We start from the raw sequence: 13,342 nt of genomic DNA, 5'->3' as shown, positions 1-13,342 counted from the left end.
CTGCCGATAAATGTGATCATGAAAGGACCTCGGTTAAGCTCACTGAACTTTCTTTGAGCAGGCCGCGGAGGGGACTCGAAGAAAAGAGTGGTTTAGAAATGAGGACTTTTCAAATTCTCAATTTCATGCAAAGAATAAGACTTACTGTCAAAGCGATGCTCCGAGGACATAATCCGTACTCTAGCATTGCAATCGAACTGGATGGTGTATACAGGTTCTTCTCCAACTATTTGCTTCGTGCAAGAACGCAAAAATTCAGGGCATGCAAGGTCAAGCGAAACGGCCTTACTTGGGGTGATATACGTCTTTTAGGAGCACGCTCTCTTTGGCAAAAGAAGTTTCTCAAATTTTTTTTAGGCAAGAATCGCTTTTTCCATTGTGTGGTATGATCGAGATCGATGTAGGACTAGAGATTTACATTGCCTTATCGGTGAGCCTCGTCATTCTAAGTATTTCACGAGACTTTCAAGGCGGAGAACTATATCCGCAGAGCGCAAGAATGTGAAACAAAAAAAAATGCGCGCCTCTTTAAAACGTGCGTTCGTGCTAAAGCCAGAACAACGACAAGGGCCTGACGAGATCTCATGATGCCACTAATATGCCACTTGAGATCTCTGATGTCTTTGTCATTCATCCCCTTCCCTCTTGAACGTCTGAGGCCACAGAAGCAGCGCACCTTCTTTTTTCTTCGTGAGACTCGAGCAGGTTTCATGGCCAGACAGTTTCCTGCCATTGTGCGGCGGGATTATGTAGTCGGCCCTTCGTACCAAGAAAGGAAATGGTGCCTGATTCCCGTTTAGACGTTTTTCCTCCATGTCACGCGGGCTTCTACTGCGACTAGGTACCAGTTTCTGGGAAATCTTGGTATCGACAGGAAGCTGGGCTACGCCGCCTAGAAGGACGACCTGTCCGAAAGCGGTGCCACATCGAACGCTCAACCTACCACCCTTGTAGCTCAAGAATCCCTTTCAATTTTAAAGAAAACACACGCTAAACTTATATACGGAACAGACTAGACTATCTTATAAATGCGAGGGACGCGGAAATGCATACGCATGAAACTTGTGTCCATCCCGTGTTTTCCCTCCGCCAATTGTCCACGAGGCCACAGGGTCACCTTACAGGGGACAGCAACGCAGCGCGGGGGGTGGTCAATAAACCAGTTTCCTTCATTCTCAATGGATGATGGACCGGATGTCGATGCACGACTTGTCTATATTGGTGCAGTCACTGCAAAGGCCAACGGGGTTACCCTTATTATTGCATTGGGGATGTGGTGGAGGAGACATACCCTTCTGCACGGCGACGGCGGCATCGTCGTCAGCCTTGCCGGAGTCAGTTTCCAGTTCTTTGCAAACGCAGGTAGTGTTGTCGCTACAAAAGCCGCACTTTGCAGAGTTGGGCAGCTCGTTCGAGTGGCGATGGCGCTTCGCGGCGGCAGCGTTGTACTTCATGGGTATTGCCTTCATCGGCTGGAAATTATCGATCAAAGTCTGCAGGATGGGGTCCTGAGCGGGCACACAGGCCTGCTTCGGGCTGAGGGCATCCAACCTCATTTTCAGCGCGTGGTTTTCCGAGTCCCTCTCTTGAAGTTCCCTTTGAAGGCGGCTTAGTTTCGCTTCGTAGTTTTTGACGACCTTACTGAGCGATTCTATGGTGTCCTCGAGCACTTGCAACTTGTTGTTTTTGCGTTCTCTGTAGGCCCTCTGGGCGTCCCTGTTCTGGCGTTTCTTCTTCTGCAGCTCCTCTTCATTTTCTTCGGGCCCGTACTCGTCCTGGAGTTGATGAGGCCTTTTCCTTTGCTGATTCGCTCTCTGGGGCAACCTTGGAGGCAGCTTCCAGTTTTTCGACACATGGATCTGGGACAGAAGTGCCAGGTTGCTCTCCTTGGACTGCTTAGGTTTTATCTGGGGCAGAGCCATGGCGTGTAAGCGGTACATGCGTGTAAGCGGTTGCTGCTCAAATGTGCTTCTGTCACGCTATAGCTTCGCTTTGAAAGACGTAGTGTTACGCTAGCGAAACCACACCGCCGTGCAAAGAGATCATACCCTTACTGCACCTTTTAGTCTTTTCCACGGAAGAAGGGAAAGAAAGAAAGAAAGAAAAAATTTACTCGCCCGTTCCATGCATTCTGGAAAAAAGTGATTTGAAAGATGCCACAGTTGTGGGGGCCCGGCCCGATCGAGCAAACAATCCTAAAAACACAATAGGAGCGTGTGCACGCGCGCTCACGTGACTGCAATTGCTCTGGGGTGGGGGAGTGTTTTTTTTCTTTCTTTCTCTCTCTCTACTTTCCAACACCACAGTTTTGCGCCCGAAGACCAAAAAACGCCATAGTTGAAGGCCGCTGGCGTGAGTCAAGGCCGGGCAGCCAATGACTAAGACGCGAGCTAAAATGGGTTTGACTATTTATAATCGGCGGTAGTTACGAAGACAAGCGCTTCTGTTGTTCCTCAATGCGAGTGTGCCAGACAAAGGGAAAAAAAGGAACAGTACTAATAAAAAAGTACCCGCAGCGGAGGCAGACAAGAGTATGAACGTGAACAACCTTTCCGAACACTTACAGAACCTGATATCGAGTGACTCGGAGCTGGGCTCGCGTTTGCTATCATTGCTGCTGGTTAGCAGTAGCAACGCCGAAGAGCTCATCAGCATGATAAATAACGGCCAGGACGTTTCGCAGTTCAAGAAGCAGCGCGAGCCGAGAAGGGGGAAGCCCGTGGCAACGGCGGCAGTTGTGGCGAAGGAAAGGAGGGAGGCGGCGCCCCTGGGCACTTCGAACGAACTGGATAAGATGAAGCAGGAGCGAAGAAGAAAGAACACGGAGGCGTCGCAGCGGTTCCGTGTTCGCAAGAAACAGAAGAATTTCGAGAACCTGAACAAGCTGCAGAACCTGAACTTGCAGATCAACAAGCTGCGCGATCGCATAGAGCAGTTGAACAAGGAGAACGAGTTTTGGAAGGCAAAGCTCAACGACATCAACGAGATCAAGTCCTTGCAGCTGCTGAACGACATCAAGAGACGAAACATGGGCAAGTAGCGTGTATGACATGATATGATATTTTCTGTTGTTTTTCCACCTAGCATATATATATATATATATATATATATATATATACATATACACACGCATATATTATTTTCATAGTACTACTGCGCGCGAGACAGAAGCGAGATCTTTTCGTCCCACTGCGCACTGATCAAAGACCGTTCATATTCCACAGACTTGATCTCGCTGGGGGAACACCATCCTACGGTGCGAAAGTCTGCAATGACTCGAGCGTACCTGGCATCCTCGAGCTCTTGCTGGCGGCGCAGTGACTGGGCGGCAATGGATTTAACCGCCGAAGTCTCGGAATCCGGGCGGCCCGCGGGCGGTGTCGCCTGTGTGCTGCGCTTGCCGCCGGGCGAGCTGTTTCTCCGGAAGAAGATACTCGAGACCTTGGCAAGTAAGCTCGGGCCTTCCTGTTTCCGCTGCTGGAAGATAGTGGATATTGTGCTGACGGAATCGCGGTGGGGCCGGTTCCTGGTGCGTGGGCTGGAGCACGACGACGATGACATCTCGAGGGCCTTGGATAGGTTCGACATGGTATCGGTATCGTCGACGTCGCTTGAGGCGTCTTCCAACAGTGAGGGAGCGCGGACGGCGCCCGCGCCGTCCCGCGATAGCGTCGTCGTGTACCCACAAAGAGCCGCCGGGCCGCCATCGTCATGCGGACCTGGCAGCGAGGGCAGTAGGCCATCCGTAGCGCTTGGGCCCGGTTCTTCAAGGGCCCAAGCGGCGGCATTTAGCGAACATCTCGTGCCGTCCATCATACCAACCACTCCTCCTTGCGGGATTTTTTTCCCGTTGTCATGCCAATATGGAAACCGTGTGCTGGAACGGTTCTCTAGTGGGTTTTTTTTGGCGCTTTTTATGGTGGATTTCGCAGAGGCGACCGACGGCTCTTATGCGAATCTGAAACTCCGGATTATTTTGTTTATTTATTTATTTTTTTTGGGGGCGTTGGGGCAAGCCCTTAAGGGTTGAGAAGATTACCTTCCCGCTCCGAGAAGGTCTTGTAGTTAGGGTCTGCCGCGATATTGTAGCGTTTCACGGCGCCGCACCCACACATTACCGCGAGCGCTCCGTCGCCAGTGATCTCCAGGCGCTTCGGGGTCCATAACAGCCGATGGCATTTCTTGCATATGGTTCTCTTTATCGTGGGAAGCAGGGAAGTCTTTGTCTTTTTGCTGATTAGGTCCATGGATTTGACATAACTGCGCGCCAAAGGCGTGTTCCTTGCCCCAGTCTGGAACGCGGATATCTGGTAGAGGTAGTTTAATCTATGGAAGTGGTCCTGATTGGCAACCGTCCTTGGCGGCGGCACGAGCAGAGTGCCGCTCTCATCGATTTCGGGCTTCTTCTTTCCTCCTTGCGCTTTCTTGGCCATGTTTTCCTTGTCCTTCATGCCGGCAGATGGAAAGAAAAATATGATAACCACACTAATGATGCCTTGTTTTCTACCCTTCAGTTTTTTTTTTCCGTTCTTTTTCTCTCTTTTTTTTTTTTTTTCTTTCTTTTTTTTTTCTTAGTTCTCTACTCTTGGTCTTCTTCGGCGTTGCCCAGTAAAGGCGTAAACTCAGTAGCGTCATCTTCATCTACATCTACATGTTGCGGAAGGGAGTCATCGTGGTTCCTGTGGACTATGAGCTCCGGGCCGCTTGCGTCCATGTGCCACGTATTGAACTTGAGAATATTAAGGGCCCCTTCTTCGTCCGCATCCAGCTCCTTAACGATGAGCCGTACGTTCTGGAAGCGCGCACTCAATGAGGCGTTCATTACTATGACCTGGCTGAAAAGTACCACCAGGTCAAGCAGGACCAGAAGCAGCTTGCCGGGCAACCCAGCGGGCGCGGGACACGTGAACTCCCTTATCAAAAGCATCACTACAAATCCGTACGGCTTGGGACATATGTCTCTCGCTACGTCCAGCCTGATGTGGTACACTATGCAATACGCCGTTTCCAGAAGTATCAAGCCTTGATAGTATCGTATAGCCTTGTTTATTATCATTCTTACAATGGGCGTCTCTAGCCCTCTGATGGAAAGGCTCTCGTCATCTCCCTGGTCGGGGCCACTGTCCACCCCCAAGTAGTTCTTCTTCAAGTACCTCAGTGTCAATTCCTGGACGAACTCGCACAGCGATGAAATTATCCACCCCATGAGGATCAAAAATAATGATCCGTCCTTGATAAATCTCAAATATAGGCAGCAATAAACGAGCTTCTGCAGGTTAGCAACGACCGATCTTTGCCGCGCATTCTCACCCTCCAGACGCAACATTATCTTCTGACGTCTTGTTCTGATGCCTTTCGTTAGCTTGTCCTCTGAGCCTTCATCTATTAGGCGCCCCTTCGCTTTCTTTTAGTAGGGGAAAAAGCGATATAAAGAAGCGGTGTTACCCGGATTTCTTCTCCATTTCCTCTTTCTGTCGAAAATTTTCCTTCCTACTATCTCCAGGGCACAAATCGTCGAGTGCTTCGAAACCAGTATCAGAGTATTATGCTTCTATTGCTAGTGAAGTCCCCAGTAACACTTAGCCTGCGGTCCTCGACCTCCCTCTCACCTCAGTTTCATAATTGATATGTTTATGCATGATATTTGGACGCACAAGCCTCTCAAACGTGAAATTCCTTCCTCTTGTTGTTCTTTTTGCTAACGTGCTGCCACGTTCAAAGTGCCTCTTCCTTCCCCCGCTGTTGAGAAGTGAGAAGAAAAGGGGAACTCTTGCGTATTTCTTGGCATTGGACCCTTTTTTCCCGAATGCGGCAATTGCCGCCGCACCACCGCCATGCGTCAGGGTTTTTGTGCCATTAAAGCCCATCGAGTTTAATCGTGAATTTTGCATAGTGCCACTTCTGTCTTCGCGTGCGAGCAAATGGAACCACATAAAAAAGTGTGCATTTGCGCCATTTAAGCAGCCGGAACTCTTTGTTGCTAGCTGGAAATGAATTATTATCGGGTCGCTATGTCCACCAAGCTTCCCACTGTGATTTCAAATGGAACAGCATTCAAAAAAATCCCTATTCAATTGCTGTTGAATAATGGATCAACGGCACGGATCTCCTTCCCCTTTGATGTGAATTCTCACCAAACGCGCCCTAGGACGGGCATTACCAGGACATGTGGACAGTGTGGAGAAATCAAGACATCTTTACAGTGGAGAGAGGGTCCTAATGGCGCCGCTTGCTTGTGTAATGCGTGTGGGTTGTTCTTCAGAAAGCTAGTTTTACGGTTCGGTAGAGCAGCGGCAAAGAGATACATGGAGCAGATTAAGGGTACTGGTACCAAGAGGAGGATCCCCAAAGAATTAACTGGAACGGTCAGGTTTTGACTTATCGTCCTTTTCAGTTTGCAAGGCAACGAGGCAAAGAGACAATGTAACACTTGATATGTAATAAAATGAAAAAAAAAAATAATAGTAATATTAATTATAATAATAACAATAACAATAACGATAGTAATGTTCTTCTTTTCTTTTTTTCCGCTCCCGGTTCGAATGTATAATTTTCTTCCCTTCGGTATGTAAAGCTTTTTATCTTTATGTTATTGCATTTTTTTCTGTTATTTATTTATACACGGTTATCTATCAGTTTGGAACTTCAAATACCAATGATACACCTTCATCACCTGCGGTTATTACTTTCCTATTTTGTTCAGCACCGGCACTGGCAGCAGGATGCAATAATATGAAATCAAGAACCCCCATGTTATGGCCCACACAGGCATACTTTTCTTGCCCGGTTCTTGCATTAAACTGGTAGACCCTACCGTTGATACACGATACAAACAAATCATCGTTATCGAACATTAGTTTTGTAACAGAATCCTCTAGAACAAATTTGTGTCTTACTCTCCATGAACTTGTGTCATATAAAAGAACTTCACCACACACAAGACCAATAGCCATTAAAGAGAACTTCGACGACCATGCAATGGATTCGATAGAGGCATCCAATTCGTCTTGTTCTGGTTTAAGTTCCATCACTGTGGATAATTGTAGAATGGCACCACCACTATTGCAGTTGATCACTGCCAAAAGACCGTTGTTGGATCCACATGCTACGACACCTGAGTTACCCTTGGTCAAGGTCGTGGGAGCCAACGATAAGGAAATCCATGGAGCTTCTAGCCCTTTGATCTCTGTCTGTGTGATTTTGAATAATTGTTGGCCAGTGAAACAATTCCATGCCACAATAGTGCTATCCAAAGAACAGGTGACCAACTCTAGGGTGTTTTCACCCTTATCGATATTAATGAACTCACCCATAGAGCAATCTTGCTGGTGTACAAAACCAGACATCAACTGTTCTAAAGAACCATCTTGTTCGTTAACCTGGTAGCACCAAACAGACCCGTCTGTAGCACCAAATGCAAAGGTTCTGGCTATAGTGGGGTGGACCTTCAGCCAAACGATTTCTTCAACCTCTTGCATCTGTGACACCAATTTCCATTGGGCTCCGCCTTTCTGGCTCATGTGTACAAGAACTTTCCCTGACATATCGGCAGTGATCAAGAAGTTGCCCTCGCAAGTGAATAAACACGAGATCACCGACTCACCGTAGCCGGTCAATGTGCCGGCAAACTTTGGTGGTTGGGAATGCGATGTCCAAAGATGTGCCAAATTATCACCCCCACCAGTGCATACCAGCGGCAGGCTGGGATGATGGCCAATGGCAAACACGGAATCCGTGTGCTTGTCAAAGTATGTGTATGAGTTGTTCGACATGTCGACCTCCAGAGTCTCCTCATCATCCTCTGCCATCGCATCATCATCATCATCATCATCATCATTCTCCTCTCCAATATCTATGGGAACGTCCTGCTGGGCGTCCATAGTTGGCACAATCTCCTGGTCAACTTCTTCTGTGGTGATAAACTCTTCTTCGGGTTCCATCGTGGTCAAGATGTCGCTATGTGATGCTCTTTTGGTCCCCATAAGACGCATCTAATGCCCATCGAATTGGTATTTTCTAGTTATTAATGGTGAAAAATTTGCCGGAAAAAAGAAACGCGGGCGGGTGATGGCGCGACAAGTGGGAAATTTCTATTTAAAAGCACTTTCAATAGACCACTCTCACCTGAAGTGTTCGAAGGCAACGGTCAAGATAAACCAATACAGGACAATATAGCATCATGATGGGGTTTGAATGGGGGTTTAAGCCCAGCAGTAAGGCATCTCAGAGCACAGCAAGCTCACAGAGCACAGGCAACGTAGCGGTGGCAAATTCTGGAGTGAAACAAAAAAGACGGTATAACAACGAGGAACAGCAGGAGATGGACCCTTCCCGCAACAAGAATTTGATGAAGTATGGTGGTGTCTCTAAGAGGAGGTCTCACCCGAGCTCGCTGATCAGAGGCCAGCCCTTGCCCTTGCAACGAGGCATGGAATTAATGAACAAGGACCAATTACAGCAGTTGTTGGTGGACTTGATGACAAAGCATCCGGAAATACAGCAAAGTGTGCATACGAGGGTTACTGGACTGGACTTCAGTATACAAAAGTGCCTTGACGTTTTGAAACAGAAGTCCGAAGCCGTTTACCAAAGCATACCTTACAATAGGTCTTACGAGAGTAATAAGTTGGATGACTATGCATTTGTGAGGATGAAACCTCAAATTTTAGAATTTCTGAATTGCCTAGTAGATTTCATACTTGATAATATCCCACCACGCCTGGAAAATTTGCATACATCCTTGAAATTTTTGGACATTTGCACGGAATTAGTTGTCAAATCGCCCAGGTTTGAATTAGCCAGTAACAATTACTTCTACGATAAATGTGTTGAACAACTATCCCATGTGTGGTGTACTCTCATTGAACATATTGCCCGAGACAGGATAATCTTGTTGGCAGATAATAGTTCTGTATGGAAGACTCATATGACAAGACTACAAATATACAATGAACAATCAAACGGATTGTTGGAACGCCCTCTTCAACTGTTCAAATCGTTGGACATGAGCGCTTCTTCAGCAGCAGCAGCAGCAGCATCATCAACATCATCATCCTCATCATCGCCATTCCAAGAAACGATCATTTACCACCACGATACCATGACAACAAATGAAAATAATAACAATAGTGGTAGCGCTAACGACTCAGCCTTCAACTAAGGATACAGTGATTCATTTGCTTTTCCAAATACATTAGTATGTGTATATATAAATGTTTATATAAATGTGTGATTGTGTAATGTTACATATGCAAAAAATATCCGATCTTTTCTCTTCCCCGCCTCACTTCATACATCCAGTTTTTTACTGAAAGATACACTCAATCCCTTCAATAATTGTTGAGAGTTAATAGCTTGTGAATGTTCATCGTCCGTTTCGTTGGAGATTTTTCTCATCGTTTCCGTGTTCAATTTATCCAACTTGGAGTTCGTTATTTCGCCCAAGGCCAATGAATGTGAGTTTAATATATGCGATTGGTACCTTAACTCGTCGACTTTTGTTTCCAACTTTGTCTCGATATCTTTAAAGGCAACGTTTGCCTCTTCCGTATCCGACTCCAGGTCGTGCGGTTGGGATGACAATGACGCTAATTCTTGCCATTCGAGGTCTGGTCTTGAGGTATCTAGAGTGGTCGCCCATTCCTTTACTTCATTTTTTATTGCGTTCACCTTGCTCAATAAAAGACTTAAGTTCTTGGTATTCTCCACGTTCTTACCATTAGGGAGTAGTTTCTTTGGTTCATTGGACACTGTCTTTCTCCTTTCATTGAATTTACGCCTAGATCTTTGTATCTCTGAGTAGTCCATCTCATCGTCGTCATCATCGTCATCGTCATTTTCTTGAAACAACTGTCGCAGTTCAGTGTCATCGTAGTTTTCAGTATCATCTAGGGCTTTCTCCTCGTCTTCGTCTTCATATTTTTCCTCATCTTCCCAATCTATGGCGATATGATCTCTTTTCAGATCATCGACAAATTCTTTTATTATTACCATAGCTAGACGTTTAGGATCCACGTAATCGGTTTCAGTCTTTGTTGATTCCAGCTTGGATTTTTTGGTCTGACGCTCCAGTTCTGCTTCCTCCTCTCGGCTTTTGGCCCTGGACTCTAATTTGTGTAAAGATCTGATCAAACACCAATTGAAAAGCTGTCGTATCTGCAGATTTTTACCAAAAGAAGACACATTCCCAACTACTGTGTAGAAATCTTCCTCGGGAATATCCTTATGCGGAGATATGATAGTGCTTCCGCCATTGCCTTGAGACGCTAACATGGATAATCTTCTACCCCTTTGAGTTCCAATCGATTTCTTCCTTTCTCTTGTTCGTTGAATGTAGTGTGGTTGCTGTTGTTGATGATGGAACGATCCGTAGGGAAACAGCTGCGGTGCAGGCAGCAATTGTTGCGACGAAGACAAATTTTGAGGAGTAGTCATATCGGGACCACCAGCAGCAGTTGTCTGGGAATAGAAGGGCTGCAATGAAGAGTTGGGCATCATGGAATGCATTGGCGATCCGGGATATGGCATCATTGCAGGAGTGGGAGCATTCATGGGGTGGTAGTAATAATAATAAGGCATGTAAGGAGCGGGCATCGCGGTTGTGTTTAAATTGGCATTCACATTGCCATCTCTAATGCGGTTGTCATCACCCAATGGCGCGGACGAATTGAAGTTTTCCACTCTTTTAGCCTTCTTGATGTCTTGCAAGTTATCCAGTCTTTCGCCCAGAGTGGGGAATCCCTGAATGTGTTTATTCTTGTGTCTTTTGAATTTCAAATCGGGACTCAGGTTCGATACAGATTGTTTACCGTCGAAATACTCGGCCTCCTCCTCATCCTCTTGGGTGGGCTCATTGGTTTGAAATGTGGTTTTAGAATCAGATTCTGAGATTGGGATAGTCTCCATCCGCAATGGGTATACGTGTTTGTGCGTTCTTTGAGGCAAAATCGGCGGCGTACCAGAGACCGTCTGAGTGGGTTCCAGACTCATCCCCTATTCAAGTGTTGAGTATTGCGCTTACAACAAAATTGGTGCTATATCACAGCTTTGACAGATGTTTTGTGCTTCTATTAAGTTGTGATTCTCGATGTTTATTTTAGTTTGTTTATTATTTATGAATTTTTGCCTTCGCTAATAGCGTATATCGTTTCAGACGAGGTGGCATACAAACGTTGAATAATACTACAATTATGCTATACTATGCTGTTTTATAAAGTCAATTAAGATTTCCAACGGATGCAAAGAACACGTTTTGGCGATTTCAATGACCCCTATGGATAGCCTGCGGATCATGCGGAGCATTTTCGGAGGTTTTTTTTTACCGGGAGGACCTTACCAGGAAGCTGTTTCTGCCACTCGGTTACCGTCGATCACACACCTGCGCCTCCTGTAATGTTCATTGAGCACTGGTTACTGTTCTCTAAGATACCTGGTCCTCTGGTCGCATATCATTTGCCCGATTGCCCGATGTGAATATAGTTCTATGGGGCCTCTTTTCGAAACATATGTACTGCCGATGAATATGATAGGGCCTCAAGCCAGTCATAGTGTTTTCGTTTCATTCTTACTGAACTCTACTTTCAAAGTCTTATCAAAAAATAACTCACCATTCAATGAAATTTGGGCCAAACTGGCTTGGTCGATGGTCCTCATGGTGACAAAGGCTTGACCCCGTTGTTTCTTGAAATTCATGCTCACCTTCAACACCTCTCCAAACGTAGCAAACAGCAGAAACAGATTTACTCGCAGTCGTTGCACATTAATCTTTTCGTTCAGCTGACTTACATAAAGCGTGTTCTTGGCCTCCACCACTGGCCCAGCCGCTATGCGATGAGCATCACGATCGATCTTCTGCTTTTTTCTAGCTGGTTCAACCATTACTGTGTTTCACGCGCAAACAATGTGTCAGTCCTCGAAACAGTTGCCTATGTGCCCTGCGTTTGATGTGTTTTCCCTTTACATCTACTATTTCTCTCCAGGTTGAAAAGTTTCACAACGCCAAAAAGAAGATGAAAAATAAGCCTGAAATACGTGGATCAAAAGATAAAAGCATGCCAGAAGAGCAGAAAAAAGTGAGCTGCAGCAATCAAAATATTACTTTATAAACACACCATGGCCGATTCAGTGAAGGTCAGTGGGCCAAGCACCTCGGATATGGAGTATTATTATAAGTCACTCTATCCGTTCAAGCACGTTTTTAACTGGTTGAACCACTCGCCCAAGCCTTCTAGGGATATGATCAACAGGGAGTTCGCCATGGCCTTCAGATCAGGTGCCTACAAGAGATATAATTCTTTCAATTCTGTACAAGAATTCAAGGCACAGATAGAGAGAAGTAACCCAGACAGATTTGAAATAGGGGCCATCTATAACAAACCGCCAAGGGAGCGTGACACTCTTCTGAAAAGCGAATTGAAAGCGTTGGAGAAGGAGTTGGTGTTTGATATTGATATGGATGATTATGATTCCTTCAGAACATGCTGTTCCGGGGCCCAGGTTTGCTTTAAGTGCTGGAAGTTTATATCTTTGGCAATGAAAATTATGAACACGGCTCTGACGGAAGATCTTGGTTACAAAGATCTTATTTGGGTCTTTTCAGGTAGACGTGGTGCCCATTGTTGGGTAAGTGACAAACGGGCTCGAGCTTTGACGGATATACAACGAAGAAATGTTTTGGATTATGTTAACGTAGTTAGAGATAGAAACACAGATAAGAGATTGGCCTTGAAAAGACCTTATCATCCTCATCTGGCTCGTTCTTTAGAGCAGCTAAAACCCTTTTTTATCAGCATTATGCTCGAAGAACAAAACCCTTGGGAAGATGACCAACATGCGATCGATACTTTACTGCCGGCATTATACGATAAGCAACTGATCGACTCATTGAGAAAGCATTGGTTAGACAACCCTGGAAGATCAAGCAAGGAAAAATGGAATGATATAGATCGGGTGGCCACATCGCTTTTCAAAGGCCCTCATATAGGTAGGTTACGTGAATGTAAGGAAGATCTAGTATTAATGACTCTGTATCCTAAACTGGACGTGGAAGTTACAAAGCAAACAATCCATTTGCTGAAGGCTCCATTCTGTATTCATCCTGCCACTGGGAACGTTTGTGTGCCCATTGATGAATCATTCACTCCTGAAAAGGCACCAAAACTGATTGATTTGCAAACAGAAATGGAAAAAAACAATGACGTTTCATTAACGTCTTTGCAGCCTTTCATCGATCAGTTTCAGGCGTACGTGACTTCTCTCTTGAAAAATGAACTGGGTTCGATCAAACGAGAACGTGACGAAGATGATGAGCCGGCTGTTCTAGATTTCTAGTGGAAATTCCCTC

At 45.8% G+C, this 13,342-nt stretch overlaps 11 protein-coding genes across 11 annotated transcripts; 4 read left to right on the top strand and 7 right to left on the bottom strand.

Moving 5' to 3' along the window:
* Window positions 1-1,175: 1,175 nt before the first annotated feature.
* Window positions 1,176-1,922, bottom strand: YAP5 (Yap5p; the record flags this gene model as incomplete). Its single annotated transcript, XM_056228799.1, has 1 exon — window positions 1,176-1,922. One exon carries the CDS (start codon window positions 1,920-1,922, stop codon window positions 1,176-1,178), a length of 747 nt encoding a protein of 248 aa, XP_056088485.1.
* A 611-nt stretch (window positions 1,923-2,533) lies between these two features.
* Window positions 2,534-3,040, top strand: MET28 (Met28p; the record flags this gene model as incomplete). Its single annotated transcript, XM_056228798.1, has 1 exon — window positions 2,534-3,040. The coding sequence occupies one exon, from the start codon at window positions 2,534-2,536 to the stop codon at window positions 3,038-3,040; it is 507 nt and encodes a 168-aa protein (XP_056088484.1).
* A 110-nt stretch (window positions 3,041-3,150) lies between these two features.
* Window positions 3,151-3,816, bottom strand: SKDI09G1790 (uncharacterized protein; the record flags this gene model as incomplete). Its single annotated transcript, XM_056228797.1, has 1 exon — window positions 3,151-3,816. The coding sequence occupies one exon, from the start codon at window positions 3,814-3,816 to the stop codon at window positions 3,151-3,153; it is 666 nt and encodes a 221-aa protein (XP_056088483.1).
* Window positions 3,817-4,019: 203 nt separating this feature from the next.
* RPR2 (ribonuclease P protein subunit RPR2) lies at window positions 4,020-4,433 on the bottom strand (the record flags this gene model as incomplete). Its single annotated transcript, XM_056228796.1, has 1 exon — window positions 4,020-4,433. The coding sequence occupies one exon, from the start codon at window positions 4,431-4,433 to the stop codon at window positions 4,020-4,022; it is 414 nt and encodes a 137-aa protein (XP_056088482.1).
* A 146-nt stretch (window positions 4,434-4,579) lies between these two features.
* Window positions 4,580-5,326, bottom strand: VLD1 (Vld1p; the record flags this gene model as incomplete). Its single annotated transcript, XM_056228795.1, has 1 exon — window positions 4,580-5,326. One exon carries the CDS (start codon window positions 5,324-5,326, stop codon window positions 4,580-4,582), a length of 747 nt encoding a protein of 248 aa, XP_056088481.1.
* Window positions 5,327-6,011: 685 nt separating this feature from the next.
* Window positions 6,012-6,377, top strand: GAT4 (Gat4p; the record flags this gene model as incomplete). Its single annotated transcript, XM_056228794.1, has 1 exon — window positions 6,012-6,377. The coding sequence occupies one exon, from the start codon at window positions 6,012-6,014 to the stop codon at window positions 6,375-6,377; it is 366 nt and encodes a 121-aa protein (XP_056088480.1).
* Window positions 6,378-6,632: 255 nt separating this feature from the next.
* Window positions 6,633-7,940, bottom strand: SQT1 (Sqt1p; the record flags this gene model as incomplete). The annotated part of the gene is made up of 1 exon (XM_056228793.1): window positions 6,633-7,940. One exon carries the CDS (start codon window positions 7,938-7,940, stop codon window positions 6,633-6,635), a length of 1,308 nt encoding a protein of 435 aa, XP_056088479.1.
* A 239-nt stretch (window positions 7,941-8,179) lies between these two features.
* STS1 (Sts1p) lies at window positions 8,180-9,160 on the top strand (the record flags this gene model as incomplete). Its single annotated transcript, XM_056228791.1, has 1 exon — window positions 8,180-9,160. The coding sequence occupies one exon, from the start codon at window positions 8,180-8,182 to the stop codon at window positions 9,158-9,160; it is 981 nt and encodes a 326-aa protein (XP_056088478.1).
* A 128-nt stretch (window positions 9,161-9,288) lies between these two features.
* On the bottom strand, window positions 9,289-10,989 carry DSN1 (MIND complex subunit DSN1; the record flags this gene model as incomplete). The annotated part of the gene is made up of 1 exon (XM_056228790.1): window positions 9,289-10,989. One exon carries the CDS (start codon window positions 10,987-10,989, stop codon window positions 9,289-9,291), a length of 1,701 nt encoding a protein of 566 aa, XP_056088477.1.
* A 552-nt stretch (window positions 10,990-11,541) lies between these two features.
* Window positions 11,542-11,877, bottom strand: MSL1 (U2 snRNP complex subunit MSL1; the record flags this gene model as incomplete). The annotated part of the gene is made up of 1 exon (XM_056228789.1): window positions 11,542-11,877. The coding sequence occupies one exon, from the start codon at window positions 11,875-11,877 to the stop codon at window positions 11,542-11,544; it is 336 nt and encodes a 111-aa protein (XP_056088476.1).
* Window positions 11,878-12,111: 234 nt separating this feature from the next.
* On the top strand, window positions 12,112-13,329 carry PRI1 (DNA primase subunit PRI1; the record flags this gene model as incomplete). Its single annotated transcript, XM_056228788.1, has 1 exon — window positions 12,112-13,329. One exon carries the CDS (start codon window positions 12,112-12,114, stop codon window positions 13,327-13,329), a length of 1,218 nt encoding a protein of 405 aa, XP_056088475.1.
* Between the last annotated feature and the right edge of the window lie 13 nt (window positions 13,330-13,342).

This window comes from Saccharomyces kudriavzevii (genome assembly GCF_947243775.1).
Source record: "Saccharomyces kudriavzevii IFO 1802 strain IFO1802 genome assembly, chromosome: 9".
NCBI classification, from domain to species: domain Eukaryota; kingdom Fungi; phylum Ascomycota; class Saccharomycetes; order Saccharomycetales; family Saccharomycetaceae; genus Saccharomyces; species Saccharomyces kudriavzevii.
This window is presented reverse-complemented; position numbering and strand designations above follow the sequence as displayed.